This window comes from Ahaetulla prasina, chromosome 14, assembly GCF_028640845.1.
Source record: "Ahaetulla prasina isolate Xishuangbanna chromosome 14, ASM2864084v1, whole genome shotgun sequence".
NCBI classification, from domain to species: Eukaryota; Metazoa; Chordata; class Lepidosauria; order Squamata; family Colubridae; genus Ahaetulla; species Ahaetulla prasina.
Genome location: NC_080552.1, coordinates 17656391 through 17680992, shown reverse-complemented (window position 1 = coordinate 17680992; position 24602 = coordinate 17656391). Strand labels below are relative to the sequence as shown.

The window sequence follows — 24602 nt, the reverse complement described above, 5'->3', positions numbered from 1 at the left end:
GATCGCCACTTGTGACTTCCCAACTGCCTTCCAACCAGCAAAGCCAAAGGCGTAAGCCAGATTCACTTAACGTCCGCATGATTTGCTTAACAGCAGTGATTCACTTAACCATGGCAAAAAAAAAAAAAAGATTTCAAAATTGGGCGCAACTGAATTGCCTTGCTTAGCAACAAGAGGTTCTTGATTCCAATTGTGGTCGTAAATTGAGGACTACCTGTGGGTTTTTTAAAGCCCATTAACTGACCTGCTTCTTATTCGCCGCCATCGAAAGCAGACTGAGATTAAAAAGGAATGCCAAATTCAAATTTTGTTCGCTTCCAGATCAGAAATATATTTGTTTTGAATAGCATGTCCGTTCCTGGATTTGCGTAATTTTCCCAGGAAGCGAATGCGTTAAAAATTAGCCTACTAGAAGATCTATCCAAGAACATCACCTAAAAAGGTACCAACCATTATTAGGAACAGCAATCAAGTTTTGAAGAATCCTCTAATCAACTTGATCTGGATTTGTTCCTTACGACCGTCGCGCCAAACTTTTTATCAGCTCTATACAGCATGGTAGGATTGTTTTGCTAAAAAAATAAATAAATCTTGATACAGAGCTAAAATTATCTTTCTGGTTTGTGCTAACACGAACCAAAGACCGTGGCTTTTAAATTTTCTATCGTTAATTGCACATTCAGCGGTGTTAAAGAGAACGGTAAACAAAAACAGACGTCATTGCACAGATCCCCCCACAAGAATAAAAGTTCCGTCAACGAAAAGCATGTAAAATGCTCATTCCTTTCAAGAAAGAAAGAAAAACCCAAGACATTTCTGATCATCAGTAGAAACATAATCACCATCGGTGCATATCCAAAATAGCCAAAATCTTGACGTTAATTTTCACCAACATTCCTGATTTACTTACACATTTAACAAGTACCTCGTAAACCCTGCAGTTCAGGTGTGGTCACTATGCCACAGGGAGTTGGTTTGACGATAACACAATGTGCTTTCGAAAAACATGTAGATGGATCTAAAGGGTCTTCAGGAGCACATCAACCAACGCTTTCCATCAGTTGGGTTCTTCTCAAATCACCACAGTCCCTGGGCAGATGTGACCTATTAAAAACTTCCATGAAATCGCGTCTTTCAACATCTCAGTCCGTTACAAGCAGTCCGGAAGATGTTATCCCAACCGAAGTTGGTCGGACATCCAGAAACATCTGAAGATCTTTCTCTGGTTTCTGGTTTTAGACACACACACACACACACAACTGAACTGCTAAAATGCTGTTCTTGTGAACACCTGGCACACAGTCAGGTTGTGCTTGTCCATCTCTGCCATTATACAACGTTCAGAAAGCTTCACCTTGGGATCGACACGAAACGCAAGATGTATCGGTTTGGACCAAGCTCTGGAGAGCTCTGAGGACTATGTCTGGCCAATGGTCGGTGATCATCTTGGGGCTGATTAAAATACTACCAAAGGCGGTTTCTCGCGACCAGCTGGCTGAATACTTGATTTCAGAAGAGAACCAGCTGCAAAAGAAGACAATGTCAACGCTGAATTGGAGGTCTATGATTCTATGCCTTATTTAAATACTTAGTAAGTCATCAAGTTCTGGATATTATTAACACTTGGGTGCAATTTTTTTCATGCAAACCTTTGCAAAGTCAGGGATGAAACAGGCCACCCAAGAATATCTGGAATGTAAACCAGTAACAATACTCCAATCAAGGAACTACCAATCACACAACTTAATTAAGGAATTTAACTAGTTAAACTCTGTTTAATTAACTGAAACAGTTTAATTAATAAACACAGAGCAAATCCCACTCCTTTCTAGAACTGATGACATTACCTAGCTGGGTAATGAAAAGTCTGCAAGAAAACCACCAGGTTCAGAGAGCACCAAAGACCCCCACAGTTCAACCCCGAGCTCCGAATTTTCTCTTCTACTGAGATCTCAGAAGGGCTTCAAGGAGAAAACCAAATGGAGAAGCTCAATAGAACATTGAGACAACCCCTTCACACTAAAAACAAACAAACTGGGAATCTCTGCAAAATATTTACGCATGGAATGTTTCAAAGCCATGTTTTTTTTGCACATTCCTAACTAGCATAGAACAAAACATGGAAAGGATTCCCGAAGGCAAAATTTTGTCACCGTCTCCTGGTGATTGTTTCAAAGTCACCCAGCTGGCTTTCAGGGCTAAGGCGGGACTAGAACTCCCCATCTCCTGGTGATTGGCTCAAAGTCACCCAGCTGACTTCTATGGCTAAATCAGGACTAGAACTCCCCATCTCCTGGTGATTGTCCCAAAGTCACCCAGCTGGCTTTCATGGCTAAGGCAGGACTAGAACTTACCATCTCCTGGTGAATGTCCCAAACTCACCCAACTGGCTTTCAGGGCTAAGGTGGGACTAGAACTCACTGTCTCCTAGTGATTGGCCCAAAGTCACCCAAGTGGCTTTCATGGCTAAATCAGGACTAGAACGCCCCATCTCCTGGTGATCGTCCCAAAGTCACCCAGCTGGCTTTCAGGGCTAAGGCAGGACTAGAATTCACCATCTCCTGATTTCTAAGCCAGCACCTTAGCCACTATACACCAAACTACAGCTTTCCTCTTTTCACTGGACTTGAAGGCATTTCCCCAGTATCCTGGAGAAGGCTGAGCAACTACCAAGGTACATCCTGGCTTATGAACCTATAAATGATCCACCTACCCTTTTGTGCTGTTTTCTTCGACGATGTGGATGATTTTCCCCGGGAGAAACAAATGAGGGTACTGAGGGCTGGACCCTAAAGGGGAATTGTCGTCTAAACTAGTGTACAAAGGCGACTGCTGGGCCATCAGGTTCTCTTCGGCGAGGAGAGGCTGGGTCAAAGCATCTTGGTTCCTGCCATCCAGTTCGGTGGGGAAGTTATCGGGTTTGCCTCCAAAGACTTCATACCAGCATCCATGTAAGAGAATCTGGTACTGGATGTTGTGCGATCGAAAAGACAACAAAAGGAACAGAAAAGGAAATTGTGAAATTGATTTTATTTGGATCAGATTGAGGTGGAACAGGTATAGTCCTCAACTTAGAACCATTTGTACTGTCCCAACTGGAGATCCCTCCCAGTTCCAGCTGTCCAGGTGCAGGGCAAAATGTCCTTGACTCTCAGAGTAAGGATTGTTATTATGACTACGTATCATCTATGCTCCATGCTATCCCCCCTCCCAGTTTCCCACAGTAGGAAATGTGGCAGGTCTGAAGGCCTAGTGTAAAAGATGGCTTCCAGGCCTGACATGGGGTTTCTTTAGTGGCCTAGATGTATGGGGGAGGGGGGAATTAATAGGAGAGTTGCTACTCCTCTTAGCCTCTTCTGCTGTTACTAATCTCTGTGGCTCTGTGGCTCAGACGGGTAAGACAGTCTGTTATTAACAGCAGCTGCTTGCAATTACTGCAGGTTCAAGTCCCACCAGGCCCAAGGTTGACTCAGCCTTCCATCCTTTATAAGGTAGGTAAAATGAGGACTCAGATTGTTGGGGGGGCAATAAAAGTTGACTTTGTATATAATATACAAATGGATGAAGACTATTGCTTGACATAGTGTAAGCCGACCTGAGTCTTCGGAGAAGGGCGGGATATAAATGCAATTTTTTTTAAAAAGTGCATTGATTGGACCATTTGAGGGATTATGTGGGTGCTGGGCAGGGACTTGGACTTTCCTTTGGGTGGGAAAAACTTGGAAGCTTTCAGATTCGGGTTTTCCCAGATGTGCCAATATGACCTCTCTCATAAAATGGAACTTTGAGGAACTTCAAGCCTCGGAGTCTTTTTTCATTGGGGGGTGTTACTTGGGACCCTGACACCCCAAAGGGCTGTTTTTTCAAAAGGCAACTTGGCTTCGTTTTTCCTTGAAGACGTTTCGCTTCTCATCCCAAGAAGCTTCTTCGCTTCTTCAGAATTGAAGAAGCTTCTTGGATGAGAAGCGAAATGTCTTCAAGTCACCTTTTGGGGGGAAAAAACCACCAAAAGCACCTTTGGGACAACCGTGGCCTGAGTTCCTGAGAATCTCCGCAGCCATAAAGTAAGAAACGGCAAAAAGTTAAAGCCAGCCCCATTTTTCATCCCCAAAATACCATTTAAAACAATTTACAGAGGCTTTTTTTTTTTTACCTTGGGCTTGTTACAGTTGGCAACGATTCTAATGATTCTCCTTTTCAGGTCTTCCAAATTGAGCATGCTTAACCTGTTTCGGGCACAACGACGGAAAGAAGCAACGGTCAAAATTCAAGACCGGGCAGAATTCAAGGCGCTGATTTCAACCCGAACTACACATTGCGTAAGGGACGCGCAGTGGCTCAGCGGCTAAGACATTGAGTTTGTCGATCGAAAGGTTTGCAGTTCGGCGGTTCGAATCCCTAGTGCTGTGTAACGGGGTGAGCTCCCGTGACTTGTCCCAGCTTCTGCCAACCTAGCAGTTCGAAAGCACGTTAAAAAATGCAAGTAGAAAAATAGGGACCACCTTTGGTGGGAAGGTCACAGCGTTCCGTGCGCCTTTGGCGTTGAGTCATGCCAGCCACATGACCACAGAGACGTCTTCGGACAGAGCTGGCTCTTCGGCTTTGAAACGGAGATGAGCACTGTCCCCTAGAGTCGGGAACGACTAGCACATATGTGCGAGGGGAACTTTTACTTTTACCTTACACGTTGTGTACCCTTACCTGGGAACGATGTCCTTCCCCACAATGACTGACACAATGAACTGCTTGGTGTAGTCCGCAAGGGATTTGCTTCAAAGAGAAGAAACAAGAAGGAAAGCACAATTAGGGCAGCCGATAATTGATTCTCACGACCAATATTGATAATGGAAGGTGTTTAATTACATACAGAGGTAGTCCTCAACTTACAACACTTCATGTTCCTATTGGGTATCTTACCAGAGAAATTTAGTACAGAAAATATATATTTGATTATACATGTTATAACTGCAACGAGGATAGTATTTGCACAAAGATGGAAAGCAGAGAAAATCCCTACAGAGGGAGAAGTAATTAGGAAAATATTGGAATGTGCAGAAATGAATAGATTGACTTTGACAATTAAAGAAAGAGAGGAATCGAAATACTTTTAAGATATGGGGGCAATTTTATCATTGGTTAGAGAAGATATATATAGTGTGAAAGATGGCTTCCAGTGTGAAGTCAGCCAAGTGGTGCAATTACCCGACCTGCTCCCTCTGACCCCTTCCTTTCCCAGATGCCGACAGTAGAGACAGCTGAAGACAATTCAGAGTGGGAGGATCCTCGCTTCCGGAGATCTGACAGGTGACGCCAGCAAAAGGAAGGGAGGGGCAGGCCTGGAGTCATGGAGCCACACCCCACAGCCTATATAAAGGACCTGCTTTTGGCATTCCAACCTTGAGTCAAGCAAAGTCTCATCTAGTTTGCTGCTATCGCTGAAGTCACAACTTGGACTCCTGCCTGCCTTGAGAAACCTCGAAGGAATTTAACAAGCTGCAGAGGCTTCGTTGCCACGCTTGATACGGACTTCCTAGACCCGGTCGTCAGAGGAGGAGTGGGACACGACAGAAGGTCTCAAAAAGGGATGATCTCACCCTGGGACACTGCAACCGTCATAATATAAAGCACTGTGAAGCGGTATATACCGTATTTTTCGGAGTGTAAGATGCACCTTTCCCCCCCTAAAATTTGGGTGCATCTTATACTCTGAATTTAGCTTTTTCAAAGCTCTTTTTCAGCCCTAACGAGGCACTAGCGAGTAAAGCGATCTTCTGTGCTTTGCCTGCTTTTCTCACTGTGCTTTAGAAGCTGTTTTTCAGCCCTAACGAGGCACTAGCGAGTGAAGCGATCTTCCGTGCTTTGCCTGTTTTTCTCACTGTGCTTTAGAAGCTGTTTTTTATCCCCAAGCAGGGGATAAAAAACCAGCAAACTAATGTGCTGAAGCTGACCAGACTAAGGACGCTAGCCAGATGAATACTTGGTAGGCAGATTTTTTTTTCCTATTTTTCTCCCCAAAAACTAAGCTGTGTCTTATACTCTGGTGCATCTTATACTCTGAAAAATACGGTAAGTCTAAGGGCTATTGCTATCTTCCTTCCTTCCCTTTCTTGTGCAATTGTTAGAATGCAGTACTGCAGGCTAATTCTACCCGCAGTCTGGAGTTCAATCCTGACTGAAGGTTGACTTCCAGGTTGGTAAAATGAGGGCCCAGATTGTTGGGGGCCATAGGCTGACTTTGAAAACCGCTTAGAGAGGGGCTGTAAAGCGGTATATAAGTCTAAGTGCTATTGCTACCTTTAGTTTGTTCATTATAAGACAGGGCAGAAAGACACTTACTGGGAAGCAATTTGACTCAACCAGCGACCAGGATGACCCCAGGAAGATCCAGGTTGAATCCCAGCTCCACCTGGAGCCCTGATCTATGTCCCGACGGATCTGCTGATCCCCCATGAAAAGAAGCAACGGGATATAACATACCTCAGTAAGCCGCCAGGTGGAGAAAAAGCATAACATCTCATGTTGGGATATGAGTTTCTGAGCATGATAGCCAGGATGGAGGCAATGCCCCCTCCTAAGCTGTGGCCAGCGACGACCAGTTTATATTCCTAGGGGAAGAGAGAACAAACAAGGAAAAAAAGGCAGAAATCCCAATGGGAAATCCCAATCGGCTGCCGCATCAGAGAGACAGAACAGAGTCCAAAGGCCGCAACTTACGGGTGCAATGCTGAGCGCCTGGTTCAAAATCCCATCGTTTATCAGTCTCCTATAAATATAATTGGCAGCCTGGGTTATCCCCTATAAGGGAAAGGGGTGAGACATTAGCAACTGTTCTGACCCAGCTCCCCAAACAAGACAAACCCGCTGAAGTTATCCCTTTATTAGGAGTGCCAGCAGGCCCAGCAAAAAGTTTCTTTCTCAATGCAGGCTAATTCTGTCAAGCAGGGAGATGAATAGTTGTCCAATCACACTTAGCCAATATAGAATTCTAATCTAATCTAAAAAATTCCAGTGTTGGAGCATTCACAACTTCTGGAGGCAAGCAGTTCCACTGATTAATTGTTCTATCAGGAAATTTCTCCTTAATTCCAGGTTGTTTCTCTCCTTGATGAGTTTCCACCCATTGCTTCTTGTCCTGCCCTCAAGTGCTTTGGAGAATAGCTTGACTCCCTCTTCTTTGGGGCAGCCCCTGAGATATTGGAAGACTGCTATCATGTCATGATGAGTTTCCACCCATTGCTTCTTGTCCTGCCCTCAAGTGCTTTGGAGAATAGCTTGACTCCCTCTTCTTTGGGGCAGCCCCTGAGATATTGGAAGACTGCTATCATGTCTCCCCTAGTCCTTCTTTTCATTAAACTAGACATATCCAGGTCCTTCAGCCATTCTTTGTATGTTTTAGCCTCCAGTCCCCTAATCATCTTTGTTGCTCTTCTCTGCACTCTTCTACAGAGGAGCCCTTTTCGAATGAAGCATAACTGATAGAGCTTTATCAAACCCCGGGCTCAGTGGTTTGCCCTTATTAATATTCTGCGTTATTGATTTGCTCTTATAAAGATTACTGCTGGGTTTAAAGGTTTCTAATTGAGGCCAGGATCGTGGGTGTCAGGGTTCCGGCTGCTCTAATTAATCATGAGCCTCGAGCCAAGCTTCAAAAGAAATCCAGTTATTAGGAGCTTCATGATTATTAGGAGCTCCAAGTGAAGCCAACTCTGACCCCAAGTAATTTATGGCCCAGATTTGACCCTGCCTTCCCCCTCCCCCCCAGGGTGTGTCATCAGTCACATTCACCAACGGAGCAATTTTGCGGGTTGTAGAGATCACTCCCCACCGGCCGCTGTGGGTAACCCAGGGAAACAGCCTTGAGAGAGATTTGTCTGGAATGTGCTTTTGTTTTTGGCTGCTGTGCTGCTTCGCCGTTTTCCCATCCCCCTTGCCTATGGCAACTCCAGAGCAGGCCAGGGACGCTTTGCAAGTTGACAGTGGGATGGAAGTGCATCCAAACAAGAGCAGGCAGCTAGCCAATCAAAACCAATAACAGTTCTAAAAGTATTTACCAACCTTATGGACAAGACCATTGTCTAGGACATCTTCAAGAGTTAAGCTTTCACAGTCTGCTGAAAGGTCTGTTAGGACATCCTGAGTGCAAAAAAAAATAAAAATGAATAAAAATAAATACAAAACAGGTCTTGAATGTTCTTTTGCCTGTCAGACAGACATCAAGATTATAACAATACACGAGCGCACAATAGATTCAAACTTAAAGTGAACCTCTCCAATCTTGATTGTAGAAAATATGACTTCAGTAACAGAGTTGTTAATGCCTGGAATGCACTACCTGACTCTGTGGTCTCATCCCAAAATCCCCAAAATTTTAACCAAAGACTGTCTACTGTTGACCTCACCCCATTCCTAAGAGGTCTGTAAGGAGGTGTGCATAAGAGCACCAGCGTGCCTACCGTCCCTGTCCTAATGTTCCCTTTGGTTGTATTCAATTTGTAAGGTCATTTCATGCTTATACTTATATATATTGCTGTGTTTGACAAAATAAATAAATAAAAATAAATAAATAAATAAATAATTGTTGCAGTATTATTGTGTTTGGAAAAAATGATAAAGCAACATATTGATTGAAAGCCAGAAATATTTTTGTTGGGTATTTTACCGGGTAAGTATAGTATGGGGAATACATATTTGATTTTACATGTATTAATTTGCACAACAATGGAAAAGCGAAGAGATCCCTACAGATGAAAATGTGGTTTAAAAAAATATTAGAATGTGCAAAAATGAATAGATTAACGCTTACAATTAAGGAAAAGGAACAAACTGAATACTTCTTGACATGGGATTTATTTTATCAATGGTTAGCTGACAAATACAGAAGTTAGAATCCTGGAATTGTGAGAAAAGGACCAACAAAACGAAGGAGGTTTGTTTAAATGCGATAAAAAATATTATGATTATAGAATTAATATCAATGTAATGAACGTTGTTATAAACATTTTGATTATTATTTCCTAAAACTCTTTGTTCCCAGACCAACACACTATTTAATCGAAAATCAAATTTTTGTATGTTATAAAATAAAAAAAACTTTACGCAAAAAAAGAGAGATTATTGTCACAGCCGATAGGAGTGACATATTCTGACGGATTTGGTTCACAAAGCAAATCTGATCTAATCGCTTTTTGGGTTCTCGGTATATATACGAGCCAAACTTCGAAAAGATTCCATTAGCAAAAGCTTATTCCACCATAATCTCACAATGAGCCACACGCAGAGAGATTACCTCACACGATAAAGTTCCTCTCACAGCGACCACGATAGCTTCTTTTTGGTGATCCAAGGCCACGAAGAAAGGGATCTCAAAAATCTGAAAGCGGAAGCAGCACAGGATCCTTTTTAGATTGGGATCTTTTGAGAGGCCTTTCAGCCCTGAAGGGGATCATCTGACAACGGTTAACCCAGTCTAGGCAGGATGGTAGATGGAAGAGAATATTTGTAACTCAGGATTGAATCGTGAGGCCATTGGTGCTCTCTCAGCCTGGTTGTTTTCTTGGAGATGTTTCATGACCCTACTAGGGAACATCATCAGTGGTAGAAGGGAGTGGGGTTTGCCGGGGGGGGGGAGAAGGAAGGAAAGAGAGAGAGAGAGAGAGAGAGAGAAAGAAAGAAAGAAAGAAAGAAAGAAAGAAAGAAAGAAAGAAAGAAAGAAAGAAAGGAAGGAAGGAAGGAAGGAAGGAAGGAAGGAAGGAAGGAAGGAAGGAAGGAAGGAAGAAACGGAGAGAGAAAGGGAGAAAGGGAGAGAGAAAGAGAAGGACTGTGGGGTCCTTAATTCTCTCTGAGCTTGGTTGTTTTCTTGCAGACATTTCGTGATCCAACTAGGTAACATCATCAATGCTAGAAGAGAATGGGGTTTGTGGCAGTGGTGGGTTGTCCCCGGTTCAGACTGGTTCTTGCGAACCGGTAGTAAAACCGGAGGAAGGCTCCGCCCACCGATCCCAACGTCATCAGGAAACTTCTGCGCAGAAGCAAGCACGCGCGAGAGAGAGAAGCAAGCACGCATGGGCAATCCCGCTGCGAACCGGTAGTAAAAGTAAGTAGAACCCACCCCTGGTTTGTGGACAAAGAGAGAGAAAGAGAAAGAGAAAGACTATGGGGACCTTAATGCTCTCTGAGCATGCACACCAGAAGGCTGCTCTTCCAATTTGCGGCGCTCCTACGCGTGTGAAGACCAGCTGGCCGGCACGCCAGAACCCAGAAGAGCTATGGGCAACGGCTCGCATGCCTGGAGAGATACTCGCCATCACGGCCATATAGCAATGGGAACCTTCTAGTCTTCAATTCTCCAAAGCAGTTTTAGATCAAACCTAAGCCCTGTTGTAAAATTGCATCCAGGTCCTCCATGGCCATACGACCACTCTAAACGGAGGAGAAGTGTCTTTTTTTCTTTAGTCCCAAGAACTAAACTTTGAAAGGCAGGCTTCAGAGGCCTGCTAGAGATCCCTTCAAACTGCTTACTTTATTGTGAAAGCTAATGTGGATGAAGTCTCTGTTTTGCAGTCCCGTCATCTGCAGGATGGAACCGAAATGCATGTTAAGATAATCGCTCCCGATGATCTCCGTCTGCGCTGAGCTGTTTCTGCAACTAAGAAACCCAGAAAGAAAGAAAACGGAAAGAGTTGAGAACAGGTAGATTTCTTTTATTGTTGAAATATACTTATCAGGAGTCAATTAGAGGGAGAGGACAATCTATGCATATGTTTGTTCTTTTGTTTTCATGCACATTTTTATTTTGTTTTGCCTAGTGTACTTGTTCCCTTCTTTGTTTTTTTTTAACTTATCTTGAAGTTTGCATTTTAACTTTGGAAATAAAATAAACTTATTTTTTAAAAAAGAAAGCAGTTACATCCCTTCTTTCTTTTTCTTCTTCTTTTTTTTTTTACTTATCTTGGAGTTTGTATTTTAACTTTGGAAATAAAACAAAAAAACCGTTATTTTTTTTAAAAAAGAGAACAGTTATGTTTCTCCATGTCACAGATTTTTAGAATACAGATTCTATTATGAACTCTAAAAGCTATACAAATTCAGGGCAACAGGACTTGCATTCAAGCACGTAAGTCTTATAATGAGGCCGTGGAAGCTTATTAAATATATTAAATTATAGCAGTAAATCAAGGATTACTTAGCCACCAGGTGATTTCAGCTCAGGCTCCTGGTTTTCATGTTATGCTCATGTTCTGTTCTAATATTGTCTAAATATATTGAATTATTCCGATATTTTTCTCTTGATCATTTCTTCCTTTCCTTCTTTTTCCCCCCGTCCAGTTCTATATCAGGTTTTGTTTTTTGCATTTTCTAAGATACTATCTATACTACAGTACTTTATCAACCTAAATCTATGCTAACATGCAATTCTTACTGTATAATAATGCTATCATCGTTCTTTATAATACATAGTAATATGAAATTGGTAATATTATCACTATTTCTACGGCAATTCTCAGTCATCCAGGTCACGGTTGTCCCAAAAGAGCTTTTTCAAAAGGCAACTGGACCTTCTGGGGGTTTTTTTTGAAGACTTTTTGCTTCTCATCCAAGAAGCTTCGATCAGAACTGAAGAAGTCTCTTGGATGAGAAGTGAAACGTCTTCAAGGGAAAAACCAAGAAAGTTTGAAAAAAAGCACCTTTGGGATTATAACAGTGCAAGGAGGTCATTGTGCTAAGGAGCCCAGAAGGATAATTTCAAGCTTTTAAAGCTACAGAACAAGTTGGTTTTAAGAAACAATTTGCAATTAAAAATGTGAAAACATTACAATAATTAAAAAGGAAAACAAAAATTTGAAACATTAGAAAAGATCGTTTAGTATTAAGGATTCTGTGGTGCAGAAAATTACTTTTCACGCACTTAATCCTCTCCGTTTTACAATTCTCCAACAACCAGATTCTCTACGACACAAGCAACCTTGAAAAATCTGCACACACATCCTGCTTTTTAAGAAGGTTAAGTCGACCTACCAGAACCCTCTAAGCTTACAGAGACCCGTGAAAGGATTCGCCAGGACATAGTAAGGCCAGCCGTAGGCTGCCACTGCAAACTTCATATAATGAGCTGCGTTTTCTAATTCCACCTCCAAATCGTTTCCCTGTGAAAGAGACGATTTTACAACCATTTGTTTTTGGGGGAGTCATTAAGCAAATGCTGCAGTCATTAAACAAGCATCACAGTTCGCTATGGCAGATGGGGTTTTGCCCAAAAACTGGAAGTTAATTGCCGTCGTTTTCAGAAAAACTGATATAAAATGAAGTCCCGTGACTACAGGATGCTGCAAATGACCGTCAATGGGGCTGTGTGGCTGAATACCCCAAATTTGGTCAGGTTACATGCGGAGAGGCCCAAACTTGTGAGATAGGCAGCAAACAAATGTAATGAATAATTAAAATAATAATAAAATAAAATAAAGTAAAATAATTCAAAAATAAAATTCAAAAATAAAATAAATGAAGTAAAATAAAAAATAAAAAATAAAATAATAAAATAAAATAATAAAAAATATAGTATAAAATTTAAAAAAATGAAATATAAAATAAAAAATATAAAATGAAATGAATAAAATAAAATATAAAATAATAAAATAATAAAATGAATAAAACAATATAAAATGAATTTTAAAATATAAAATAAATATAAAAATAATAAAATGGAAAATGACATAATAAAATAGAAAATTATAAAATAAAATGAATAAAATAAATAAAAAATTAAAAAATTAAAAAACCTTTCGAACTTCAAACCTAAATAGCCCAAAAGGAGGTCTGTTGTTATTTCAAACAGTTGCTAAGTCACAAGTCGTAAGTCAAGGACTATCCGGGCTTCAGTCGCGCCCACCAAGCAGACGGCGTGTGGCGCCAATTTGCCTTGTAACAGGTGCGAGAGACTTACTGAAGGAGGCGATGGGGGCTGAATTAAAACTTCATCGGGGTCTTTTGAATTTTCGACCTTATCCTGTTGCTGGTGGAGCAGAGTCAGGCCTGCTGCTATGTCGCTTGGCACTAAGTCGGTATCCTGCAGAAAGAAAGAAAGAAAGAAAGAAAGAAAGAAAGAAAGAGAGAGAGAGAGAAAGAAAGAAAGAAAGAAAGAAAGAAAGAAAGAAAGAAAGAAAGAAAGAAAGAAAGAAAGAAGAGAGGGGGGGGGAGGGGGGGAAATGAGAACAAATCCTTCTGGATTTATCTGGAAGACCAAAAAGTCAAGCTGAAAAAAGTCAGGTTTTTTTTTTATTTGCGTACTTCAGGTTTCCTGAGCTCAAAATGCTCAGGGCTAAACAAATCTCCGTCTTTTTTCCTGGCCTTGCCCCGCTTACTTTTACCGTTTGCTTTCTTTTTCCCGCTACGCAAATTAAAAACCATTCTCCAGTGCTAGACTATAAATCGCTGAGGGTGATTAAACAATGATAAAACACGTACAAGTTATTTCACGACAAGGCCCGGATCCGTAGCATTAACAAAAAGGTGTAAAAAAAAAAGGTTGTTATGGGATTTCCAGAACTCCTATAACCGTTAACATACATTTCTGCCCAGAAAAAGCTGCCTAAAATCATTCAAAAATTTGACACCAGAAATGAGAACTAAAACAAAATTTTTACTAATAATGGGAGCTGGATCCTAATTTTCCTCGGCTTATGACCACAAGGATAACTTGCTTTTCCATTGCTAAACAAGGTGGTTGTTAATTGAGTCGCACCAGATTTTACAACCGATTTTTCACCGAAGTTGTTAAGCAAATCACAGCAGTTATTAAGTGAACCATATGGTCGTTAAGCGGATCCAGTCCCCCCCCATTGACTTTGCTTGTTGGAAGCCGCTAGGAAAGTCCCAACGGCCAATCACATGACCTTGGGACAGTGAAGCCGGAAACATCTGCCCAGTGTCCAAATGACGACCCGTGGCAGTTGTAAGTCTGAGGATTGGTTGTAAGTAACTTTTACTAGTAATACTATAACTTCGAACAGTCGCTAAATGAATGTTCATAAGTGGAGGCTACTCATAGTTCATTTTGTTCTCCCAGAGTTTCAGAGCACAAAGACAAAACCACACACAACACACGACCATCGACCTCTTACCGAGAAGTAGGAACGGAAAAGTTCGGCGATGCTGGTAAAAGCCACGCGGTGATCGTCGTTTTGCACAATGCAACAACACAACAACCGGATTCTCTTTTCCCAGACTCGTGTGGCCCTCTTCTTGAGGTTGCAGAACAGCTGCTCCGACTGGCTGCTCTCCAGATTGCGGCTGGCGTAGTCAGCCAGGTAGACCGACTTCCTCCCAAGAGGGTCAAAGAAAATGAAAACAGCCACCAGCGTGAAGACCATGATCACCCAGCTGATGTGAAGAACAGAGGAGAAATCCCATAAAAACTTGTGAGACATACAACCTGCAACACTTGCATCTCTTAAAAGTTCCCCCAGACTCTCTTGCCAAGAAAATTCGAGCTTGTCGATCGAAAGGTCGGCAGTTTGGCAGTTCAAATCCCTAGCGCCGTGTAATGGGGTAAGCTCCCGTTACTTGTCCCAGCTTCTGCCAACCTAGCAATTCGAAAGCACGTAAAAAACGCGAGTAGAAAAAATAGGGACCACTTTGGTGGGAAGATAAGAGTGTTCCGTGCGCCTTTGGCGTTTGAGTCATGCCGGCCACATGACCACGGAGACGTCTTCGGACAGAGCTGGCTCTTCGGCTTTGAAACGGAGATGAGCACCGCCCCCTAGAGTCGGGAACGACTAGCACATATGTGCGAGGGGAACCTTTACCTTTAGATGAATTTAAGGCCTCCTTTATCTTCACAAAGCAGAGAAAATATCCAGTTGCATCCCAAAACAGATGAATATTCCTATTTAGGACGCCATATCCCGACCCCCTGTCTAGCAACAGAAGGCAGAACAACCTCACCTGACAATAACGGTCCCAAAAATAGCATCGCTCATAGCTCTTTCGCAATTGATTCGCTTGTCGGCGATCCACACAGTTCCAACAACAGCCCAGACCAGCTCTGGGATATAAAGAGCCAGACGGACGTACAGAAGTTTCGGAAGGGATTTTCGTGGCCCCGGGTTGGAAATGGTTCCTGGAAAACAGTGTCATTTGACTTAGGGACTAGAACGGGGAGGGTCAAACTCAAATTTCATTGAGGGCTGCATCAGGGTTATGTGGGGGCGCATCAGGGGGCCCAGAGTGGACGTGGCTGAGGTGGGCATGTCCAGTTCGCCATCACTCGTTTCAGGTTGCACCTGTGGTGGTCTAAGCACCCGCCGGAGAAAATAGGCTGGTGAGCTCCGTTTTCGGCTGCGACCGCTTCCTGCAACCCTCTGCCAGCGAAAACGGAGCTCGGGAGGGCTGCCCACGGCCCTCCCGAGCTCCGTTTTCGCTGGCAGAGGGTTGCAGGAAGCGGTCGCAGCCGAAAATGGAGCTAGCCAGCCTGTTTTCGCTGGCAGACACACTGCAGGCTGGTCCTTCGCTATTTCCAGGGCGGTCTAGCGGGCCAGATGTCAACCATACTAGACTTTAGGGTTCCAGACGTTCCTGGAAACCATACTAGACTTTAGGGTTCCAGACACTGCCACATTTTTCCCCTGAGGGGAAGAAGGGGGGCTGAGGGGTATGTTAACATTCTTCAAGCGGTCAAGGTCGGATGGTGTTCACATCTGTAGGAAGAGTGGCAAGAAGATATTCGAATGAACTGGGAGAACGTGGGACCATGTGACCAGCAAAGGGGTCAGGGGGGTGGGACTCTTGGGGTTTGTATAACTGGGAAAAGAATCCGGAAGTTCAGTTTTGGAATTTCACTCATCGTGTGCCAGTTTCTGCATGCTAGTAAAGAACTCTGAAAAACAATGGCTTCTGAGTTTTTTTTTATTGCAGAAGAGGTTTTTCTGGAACCTTGACACCAGATCTAAGCCAGATCCGGGCCTTGAGTTTGACACCCCTGGAGTAGAAAAAGAACAGCCGTAACTGGTTTTATTTTAGATCGAAAACATTTGAGGACCTAAACACGTTCCCGTCCTATCAATTGATGGATGATGGGGCCATCTGCAAGTAGTCCTTGACTTACAACAGTCTCTTTAGCAACTGTTCAAAGTTACGACGATACTGGGAAAAGTGACGTACAATCCTGTTGTATGGGCCTCTGGTGGCTCAGACTGGTTATTAACAGCAGCTGCTTGCAATTACTGCAGGTTCAAGTCCCACCAGGCCCAAGCTTGACTCAGTCTTCCATCCTTTATAAGGTAGGTAAAATGAGGACCCAGATTGTTGAGGGCAATAAGTTGACTTAATATACAAATGGATGAAGACTATTGCTTGACACAGTGTAAGCCGCCCTGAGTCTTCGGAGAAGGGCGGGATATAAATGCAAAAATTAAATCCTTGCAGCCTGCCCATGGTCTCATGTGATCAAAATTTGGACCTTCAGTGACTGATTCATATTTATGACGTTTGCAGTATTCCGGAGTCACGTGATTCCCTTTTGCGACCTTCTGACAAGCAACGTCAAGATTCACTTAACAACCGTGTTAGTAACTTCACAACTGCAGCGATTCGCTTAACAGCGGTGGCAAGGAAAGTCGTAAAATGGGGCAAAAGTCACTCCGCAATAGAAATTTTGGGCTCCATTGTGGTCGTAAGTCAAGGACTCCCTGTAGTGGGTGTCACATCTTAGCTACCACATTTTTTAAAAAAAAAAACTTTTCCTAGAAGGAAAATCTCCTTATAGGCAAAGACATTCTTAAGATTATACTTTTGTGCTACAAAATTATAACACACCTGTATTATAATACACATTTATAACTACCACTTGGACAGACCGATCTCTGTGCCAAGAAGCTTCTTGTATGACATTTAGTATGACTGACGTTCAACACCCGAAATCACAGTGGATTTCCTTAATCCGTAAACCAATGAAGACAAATTACCTTGCATGCTAGTGTACGTGACTGACGACAAAGCAGCTATGATGAACGCCAAGAGGATAAGGAGGATGAGAAGGTAGTTATTCAGCAGACCTCCTCCGGTACAGTTAAATTGTCCTTTGTGTATGGAATACAAAACCAAAATTCCGATCCACCTGAGGAAAGGAAAGGAAAGGAAGGAAAGGAAAGGAAGGAAGGAAGGAAGGAAGGAAGGAAGGAAGGAAGGAAGGAAGGACCAAAAGGAAAAATGAGGGAAGGGAGGGAGGGATGGAGAGAGAGAGAGAGAAAGAAAGAAAGGAGGAAAGGAAAAAAAGGAAGAAAGAAAAGGAAAGAAAAGGAAAAAGAAAGGGAAGGAAGGAGGGAGGGAGAAAGAAAGGAAAAAGAAAGGAAGGAAAGGAAGGAAAGGAAACAAAAGAAAAATAAAGGAGGGATGGGAGGGAGGAAGAGATAGAGAAAGAAAGAAAGGAAAAAAGAAAGAAAGGAAATGAAAAGAAAAAGGAAAGGGGGAATGAGGGAGGGAGAGAAAAAGAAAGGAAGGAAGGAAGGAAGAAGAAAGGAGGGAAGGGAGGAGGAAGAGAGAGAGCGCGAGAGAAAGAAAGAAAGAGGAAACAAAAGGAAATGAAAGGAAAAAGGAAGGAAGGAAGGGAAAGGAAAAAGAAAGGAGGAAAGGAAGTAGGGAAGGTGGAAGAAAGGAAGGGAAGGAAGGAGGAAGGAAGGAAGGAAAGACAGAAAGAAAGAAAGAAAGAAAGAAAGAAAGAAAGAAAGAAAGAAAGAAAGAAAGAAAGAAAGAAAGCTTTATCCCCTGAACACTCTCAGCAGAAGTCTCTGTCTTTTCAGAAGACGAACTAAGCACAGAACCACAAAGGGCTTCACAAAAGCACAATAAAGCCTCCTTTGTTGAGGTTTCCATTATAAGCAGCCACAAAACAGCCCAAGAAATGAGCTCCATCCTGGAAGTGGTTGAGCAGGTCACCCTCCTTTATATTATGCAGAGCGTCTTGGCCAAATCCGAAGGCTGCAATTCAGCTTCCTAAATCCTGGAAGACTACCAGTACTGGCGCACTGGTGACAGTGTAAGGTCATTATGGATTGTGGCTGAAGTTCTCTCCCTTTTTTTGTTTACTAGGGGAACATTTAAGGTGGGTATGAAAGGAGGGGAGAAAAGGCCAACGTTCAACCACAATTAGATGTCCATCACAAGATGGATCTCTTTCCAAATTGGAGACTCCAATGTCTACAGCAGAGGTGCCAAACTCAATTTGATTGAGGGGCGCATCGGGACTGTGGTTGACCTCCAGGGGGAGCCGGGCGGGCATGACACTGGATGGGTGTGGCCAACTGGGTGGGTGTGGCCATTTTGACGCCACTCCCCCAAACGGCTGGCATGTTTCCTTTTCGCATTGGGTAGACTGGACCGAAGCCACGCTGGCCTGAACTTTCCTCTTTGCATTGGGTAGACCAGGGCAGCACCACAGGTTGGATCCAACCACATCATGGGCCACATCTGGCCCGCAAGCCTTGAGTTTGTCACCCCTGATCTACAGGAACTGAGCTGCTATGTCTAGTAGTAGTCCTACCTCTGAGAGAAGAGATCTTACCAGGTCACTCTGATGAACAACTCAAAGGCTCCAGGGAAGACGAAGTCATCACTGCCGATAGCCCAACGCCGGCCAAACAGCATCAGTCCAGGCATAGTGGAAATTGGGCTTCAGTTCTTCTACCACTGTAGGAAAAGGAGGAGACCCAACACCAGGTTATCCCTTTCTCGCTTATCTCTCCCATGGAAAACAACTTGGGACTTGGAGCCTATTTACGTAAAAATATTTTTGTGCGTTTATCTCAACACGACACAGGGTTTTACAGAAGAAATTAAGAACGGCAAACACAACGACAACAACTAGAAAAGGAAATACGGTGGTATCTTGGTACTCGAGGGCTTTGAAACTCATCAAATTGGATGCGGGAAAATTTGGTCCCGGGACTCATCGTTTGTTTGGTACTCAACGCACAAGCTAGAACTTGTCTTTGTGACTCATTACATTGTTTCTCATGGGAAAATTTTGGTTGGTACTCATCACACCTCCAGGAACCAATGAATGATGGGTACCGCTGTATCAGAGGTGGGTTTCAACAGATTCTGACCAGTTCTGGAGAACCAGTAGTGGAAATTTTGAGTAGTTCGAAAACCGCAGTAAAAATTCTGACTGGACCTGCTCCCATCTATTCTCTGCCTCCCAAGTCCCAGCTGATCGGCAAGAAATGAAGATTTTGCAGTAACCTTCCCCTGGAGTGGGGTAGAAATGCCACGCCCACCAAGCCACACCCACCAAACCACGCCCAGAGAACCGGTAGTAAAAAAAAAAATTTGAAACCCACCATTGCGCTGTATAGGGGAGAAAAAAACAACAAAAAATATAAGTACCCAAGTTAACAGAAAAGAAAACTAGATTTACTTGTAGAGGCCAAAATTAGAAGTTGGGGGAAACTTCTAAGTCATCTTAATCCAACTTTCTGCTCTGTGCTAGAAACTCTAGAACAGGTGCCAAACTCAATTTGATTGAGGGGCGCATCGGGACTGTGGTTGACCTCCAGGGGGAGCCGGGCGGGCATGACACTGGATGGGTGTGGCCAACTGGGTGGGTGTGGCCATTTTGACGCCACTCCCCCAAACGGCTGGCATGTTTCCTTTTCGCATTGGGTAGACTGGACCGAAGCCACGCTGGCCTGAACTTTCCTCTTTGCATTGGGTAGACCAGGGCAGCACCACAGGTTGGATCCAACCACATCATGGGCCACATCTGGCCCGCAAGCCTTGAGTTTGTCACCCCTGATCTACAGGAACTGAGCTGCTATGTCTAGTAGTAGTCCTACCTCTGAGAGAAGAGATCTTACCAGGTCACTCTGATGAACAACTCAAAGGCTCCAGGGAAGACGAAGTCATCACTGCCGATAGCCCAACGCCGGCCAAACAGCATCAGTCCAGGCATAGTGGAAATTGGGCTTCAGTTCTTCTACCACTGTAGGAAAAGGAGGAGACCCAACACCAGGTTATCCCTTTCTCGCTTATCTCTCCCATGGAAAACAACTTGGGACTTGGAGCCTATTTACGTAAAAATATTTTTGTGCGTTTATCTCAACACGACACAGGGTTTTACAGAAGAAATTAAGAACGGCAAACACAACGACAACAACTAGAAAAGGAAATACGGTGGTATCTTGGTACTCGAGGGCTTTGAAACTCATCAAATTGGATGCGGGAAAATTTGGTCCCGGGACTCATCGTTTGTTTGGTACTCAACGCACAAGCTAGAACTTGTCTTTGTGACTCATTACATTGTTTCTCATGGGAAAATTTTGGTTGGTACTCATCACACCTCCAGGAACCAATGAATGATGGGTACCGCTGTATCAGAGGTGGGTTTCAACAGATTCTGACCAGTTCTGGAGAACCAGTAGTGGAAATTTTGAGTAGTTCGGAAAACCGGCAGTAAAAATTCTGACTGGACCTGCTCCCATCTATTCTCTGCCTCCCAAGTCCCAGCTGATCGGCAAGAAATGAAGATTTTGCAGTAACCTTCCCCTGGAGTGGGGTAGAAATGCCACGCCCACCAAGCCACACCCACCAAACCACGCCCAGAGAACCGGTAGTAAAAAAAAAAATTTGAAACCCACCATTGCGCTGTATAGGGGAGAAAAAAACAACAAAAAATATAAGTACCCAAGTTAACAGAAAAGAAAACTAGATTTACTTGTAGAGGCCAAAATTAGAAGTTGGGGGAAACTTCTAAGTCATCTTAATCCAACTTTCTGCTCTGTGCTAGAAACTCTAGAACAGGGGTGCCCAAACTTGGGCCCTTGAAGAGCGGTGGACTTCAACTCCCAGAATTCCCCAACCAGCATGAGCTATAAATATGAGCAAGTTGCTGGCTGGGGAATTCTGGGAGTTGAAGTCCACCGCTCTTCAAGGGGCCAAGTTTGGCCATCCCTGCTCTAGAACCTCTCTAGCAGGTGCCACCAGAGCTTCAAGTGATGAAGGATATCTACTATTGTTCTAGACCAGGGGTCAGCAACCTGGAGCCACATGTGGCTCTTTCATCCCTCTGTTGTTGGTTGGCGCCACAATTTTGAGCGGACCTTCCGGTTTGGGGGAGGGGGAAGCAAAGCACAGGAGGAGATTTTATGGCAAGGGGCAGGTTTTCCAGTAGACTCCACAATTGATAGGGCTTTCAGTTAGGACAGGTAGAGGAAAAAGGATGCTGTGCTAGGAGGAGACTCTATGGTGGGGAAACCGGACTTCCGGTCAACTCCAGAATTGAATGGGGGGGGGGGTGTTCCGGTTAGGACCTTTGTGGCTCCCGGTGTTTTCTTTTCTGTGGGAAACGGGTCCAAATGGCTCTTTGAGTGTTTAAAGTTGCCGACCCCTGTTCTAGACACATCATCTCAGACATAACAGCTTTCACAGTTAGCTTGAACTTTTTAAGATGTTTGGGCTTTTATGTACACTGAGAGCATATGCACCAAGACAAATTCCTTGTGTGTCCAATCACACTTGGCCAATAAAAAAAAAAATTCTTTCTCAACCTCCTTCCTTGCTCTTCAAGCCTTAGATGTCCTTCCAAGCTTTTTGAGGACACCATGGGCATCAACCAATGAGACTTCCATCTCCTCCTTTCAACTCGATTGGTTGCACCTTCCAAAGCAGCTTTGGTGAAGTCGTAGAGGTTTAAGGCATCACTTCTGTCTTTCATAGACACACACACACCTTCTCAAGAACGTTTTGGTGGCACCATAACAAACTGAATATTTATCGGGGCATAACGTCTGTTGGACAGTTGAAGGAGAGGGGTCCAAGAGAGGACACGTTCTAAATGTTTTGGACAAAACCCACAGGTCTTTATCACCACCTAAGCTGGCCAAGGCTGATAGAGGAGCAAAACATGTAAACACTGAGCTAATTTGTTGTTGTTGTTAGTTGCAAAGTTGTGTCCGACCCATTGCGACCCCATGGACAACGTTCCTCCAGGCCTTCCTGTCCTCTACCATCCTCTGGAGTCCATTTATACTCATGCCTACTGCTTCAGTGACTCCATCCAGCCACCTCATTCTCTGCCGTCCCCTTCTTCTTGTGCCCTCAATCTTTCCCAGCATTGGGCTCTTCTCCAGGGAGTCCTTCCTTCCTTCTCATCAGGTGACCAAAGGATTTGAGTTTCCTCTTCAGGATCTTTCTGGCCTTCTAAAGAGCAGTCAGGGTTGATCTCCTCTAGGACCGACCAGATGGATCGCCTTGCAATCCAAGGGAACCGCAGCTAATTTACCTGCTATTCATTTATCATGAATATTTATTTATCATGAATACCATCACCAATGAAGGTGGCCAAACACGCATCTGGGTCAAAGCTGCTTTAAATCCGCCTTTTTAGGGCAAACTTCTGCTTTTCTTTTTTTTCTCGGTTGCAAATTCGTTCTTGGGAGAACAAGTCTTGCTCCCCTTCTTTAACATGGGGACGCCCCCAGCAAGCCCCTCCGAGCTCTTCCCCCACCTTCCCAAGGTTTCCCTTCCCGCCCCCAGCCCAAGACCCATCACTCCCGCTTCTTTCCAGGCCCCTATACCCGCCCCCTGCCTCTTAGCCCATGCCAATCTCTCCCCCCTGGCAACCCAAAGCTTTGCTCGCACACCCACCCAGGAAGGTCCTCTCCCCAGTCCAGGCTCTTGCAAAAAAACCAAGGACCCTTCCCCAACTCATCGGACCTCCCCTATTTCCAGACCCCCCCACCCCACCCCCCCACCCACTCCAGCGCTTGCAACCCACCTGCCCGGCTTTTGCACCCTCCGCGCTTCGGCGCCTTCGCTTTTTGCAAAAAGCAGACTCGCCTCGCGCCCCGCGGAGTCAGAACGCCGTGACGTCACTCCAGGATCCCCGGGCCGACTGCTGTTGGTTTTGTGTTTTTTGTTTTTTTTTTTGCTGTTTTGGTGGCGCATGCGTACAGCTCTCCTTTGACCTCGGCACCCAGGCTTGGCAGGAAGGCACATGCGCAGGCCGGAAGAGGCCACGCCTTTGGAGTCAAAGAGGTAAGGATTGCTCAAGGGAGTTTCAGGCTTGCAGCAGTTTCGGTTTCGTTCGGCTGCTTTGAGACGCCGGCCGGCCGGTTGGCCGGCCTGCTGGGGTTGTGGCTCCACGTTAGGAGTGCCCGAGTCGGGGGCCAGGCTGGGCAGCTTCCTTTTGCAAAAGGATTGGACTACAATCCCCATCAGTTCCGGGAAAAGGGCTTGCTGAGTTATTCGCCTGTAAAGGTGCGAGGTGGATTCGGTACCCAGGGAATGGCAATGGAGAACCCTGTAGTGTAGTGGGAGTACCGCTTGATGTCATCCTCTTGGGGGTAACAAAATGATGCTCTTTAACAGGCATCCCAAACTTCTGCATGATTTTTCCCCCCTCCCTCCGCTCCTAGTTTTAACAGATCATCCCCAATGGTAGAGAAGAGTAAGGAATTGGGATTAAAATTAGGGCGGTGTTTTGCAAGTTTGGGGATTTTAAGGGGTGTGGACCAGTGGTGAAATCCAATTTTTTTTTTACTGCTGGTTCTGTGGGCGTAGCTTGGTGGGCATGATAGGGGAAGGATACTGCAAAATCTCCATTCCAACCCCACTCCTGGGGGAAGGAGATTGCAAAATCTCCATTCCCACCCCACTCTGGGGCCAGCTAGAGGTGGTATTTGCCAGTTCTCCCAATTACTCAAAATTTCCGCTACCGGTTCTCCAGAACCTGCTGGATTTCACCCCTGGTGTGGATTTCAACTCCCAGAATCCCCAACCGAAGAAGAGTTCAAGGGTTTGAAGTCTACCCTGAACTTTTGCAAAGTTTTGGAGGAGGGGGGAGATTTAGGGCATAAAGATTTCCTGGCTAAAACTTCCCATTGAGAGCAGTTTTCCTGTGATTTGGCCAAATAAATATTTTCATTTGTGTAGTTTATCCAAGGGAAGGAGGAACTTAAGTTTTTTCTTAGTTCTAGGAAAAAAATGTGGCTTGAATATAGTTCTTCAGAAGGGGAGGTGATTAGCTGGGGGGCGGACGGAGGGAAATCAGGGATGACGGTAAACATCTTTCATACTTCGAAAGCCTTTGAAGTTGTGTCATTGTGTTGTATCTTCCATCAGGGTGGCTTCACAATATCCTGGTCCAACTTCTAAGAACTGATGCTAGAGCAATATATACAACCACAAAACCAAGTTCTAATCGACTCTGGATCAAAGCATTCCGATTCATACATTTTTATTATTATGGCTGCCCATTTCATGGCTGGGCGGGTTTGCAAATCAAGTTATTTTTTGCATTAGTGGAGCTGATGGACCGGTTGTGTGTTAAAAAGAGTTAAAAGAGCTTTGGATTCAATACAGGCATCTAACCGAATCATCTCTATCTGGGCTCAACAGAGTTTATGGAAATATTTTGTTTTATCATCATGGATTCATAAAGGCAGAAGTTTCTGAAAAACTCCGGCGATATTGGGATGCTATTCTTAATTAAGATTCATTGAGGCAGAATTAAATGCCGCAAGGATTGTAAAAAGGTCTTTTCAACGAATTGCCTCTTTTCCTTCAGCTAATTACACCTTTCCATATGAGGTGCAGTCCATCCTAGGAACCTC

General features: G+C 44.1%; 1 protein-coding gene across 2 annotated transcripts; it reads right to left on the bottom strand.

Annotated features, from left to right (window-relative positions):
* Window positions 1–199: 199 nt before the first annotated feature.
* On the bottom strand, window positions 200–18700 carry DAGLB (diacylglycerol lipase beta). 2 transcript variants are annotated; one of them, XM_058156993.1, is made up of 15 exons: window positions 18554–18700; window positions 16959–17110; window positions 14941–15115; window positions 14118–14376; window positions 12941–13063; window positions 12016–12143; window positions 10519–10645; window positions 9287–9370; window positions 8056–8133; window positions 6715–6795; window positions 6478–6605; window positions 4702–4770; window positions 4154–4226; window positions 2714–2967; window positions 200–1524 (listed from the first exon to the last, which is right to left on the bottom strand). In XM_058156993.1, the coding sequence occupies exons 1-15, from the start codon at window positions 18646–18648 to the stop codon at window positions 1341–1343; spliced, it is 2010 nt and encodes a 669-aa protein (XP_058012976.1). In that variant the 5' UTR covers window positions 18649–18700; the 3' UTR covers window positions 200–1340. The 2 variants fall into 2 exon arrangements, with proteins under 2 accessions (XP_058012976.1, XP_058012977.1); XM_058156994.1 differs by lacking the exon at window positions 16959–17110 and having other exon boundaries at window positions 18554–18673.
* Window positions 18701–24602: the final 5902 nt, after the last annotated feature.

Excerpts from the sequence above, each read along its gene's own strand:
- DAGLB (XM_058156993.1), bottom strand. The coding sequence starts at position 18,648 with ATGCCTGGACTGATGCTGTTTGGCCGGCGTTGGGCTATCGGCAGTGAT. Across the intron at positions 6,606-6,714 it reads AGGCGCTCAGCATTGCACCC|GAATATAAACTGGTCGTCGC; the intron begins GTAAGTTGCGGC and ends CTCTTCCCCTAG. Across the intron at positions 2,968-4,153 it reads CCAACTGTAACAAGCCCAAG|TACCAGATTCTCTTACATGG; the intron begins GTAAAAAAAAAA and ends CACAACATCCAG.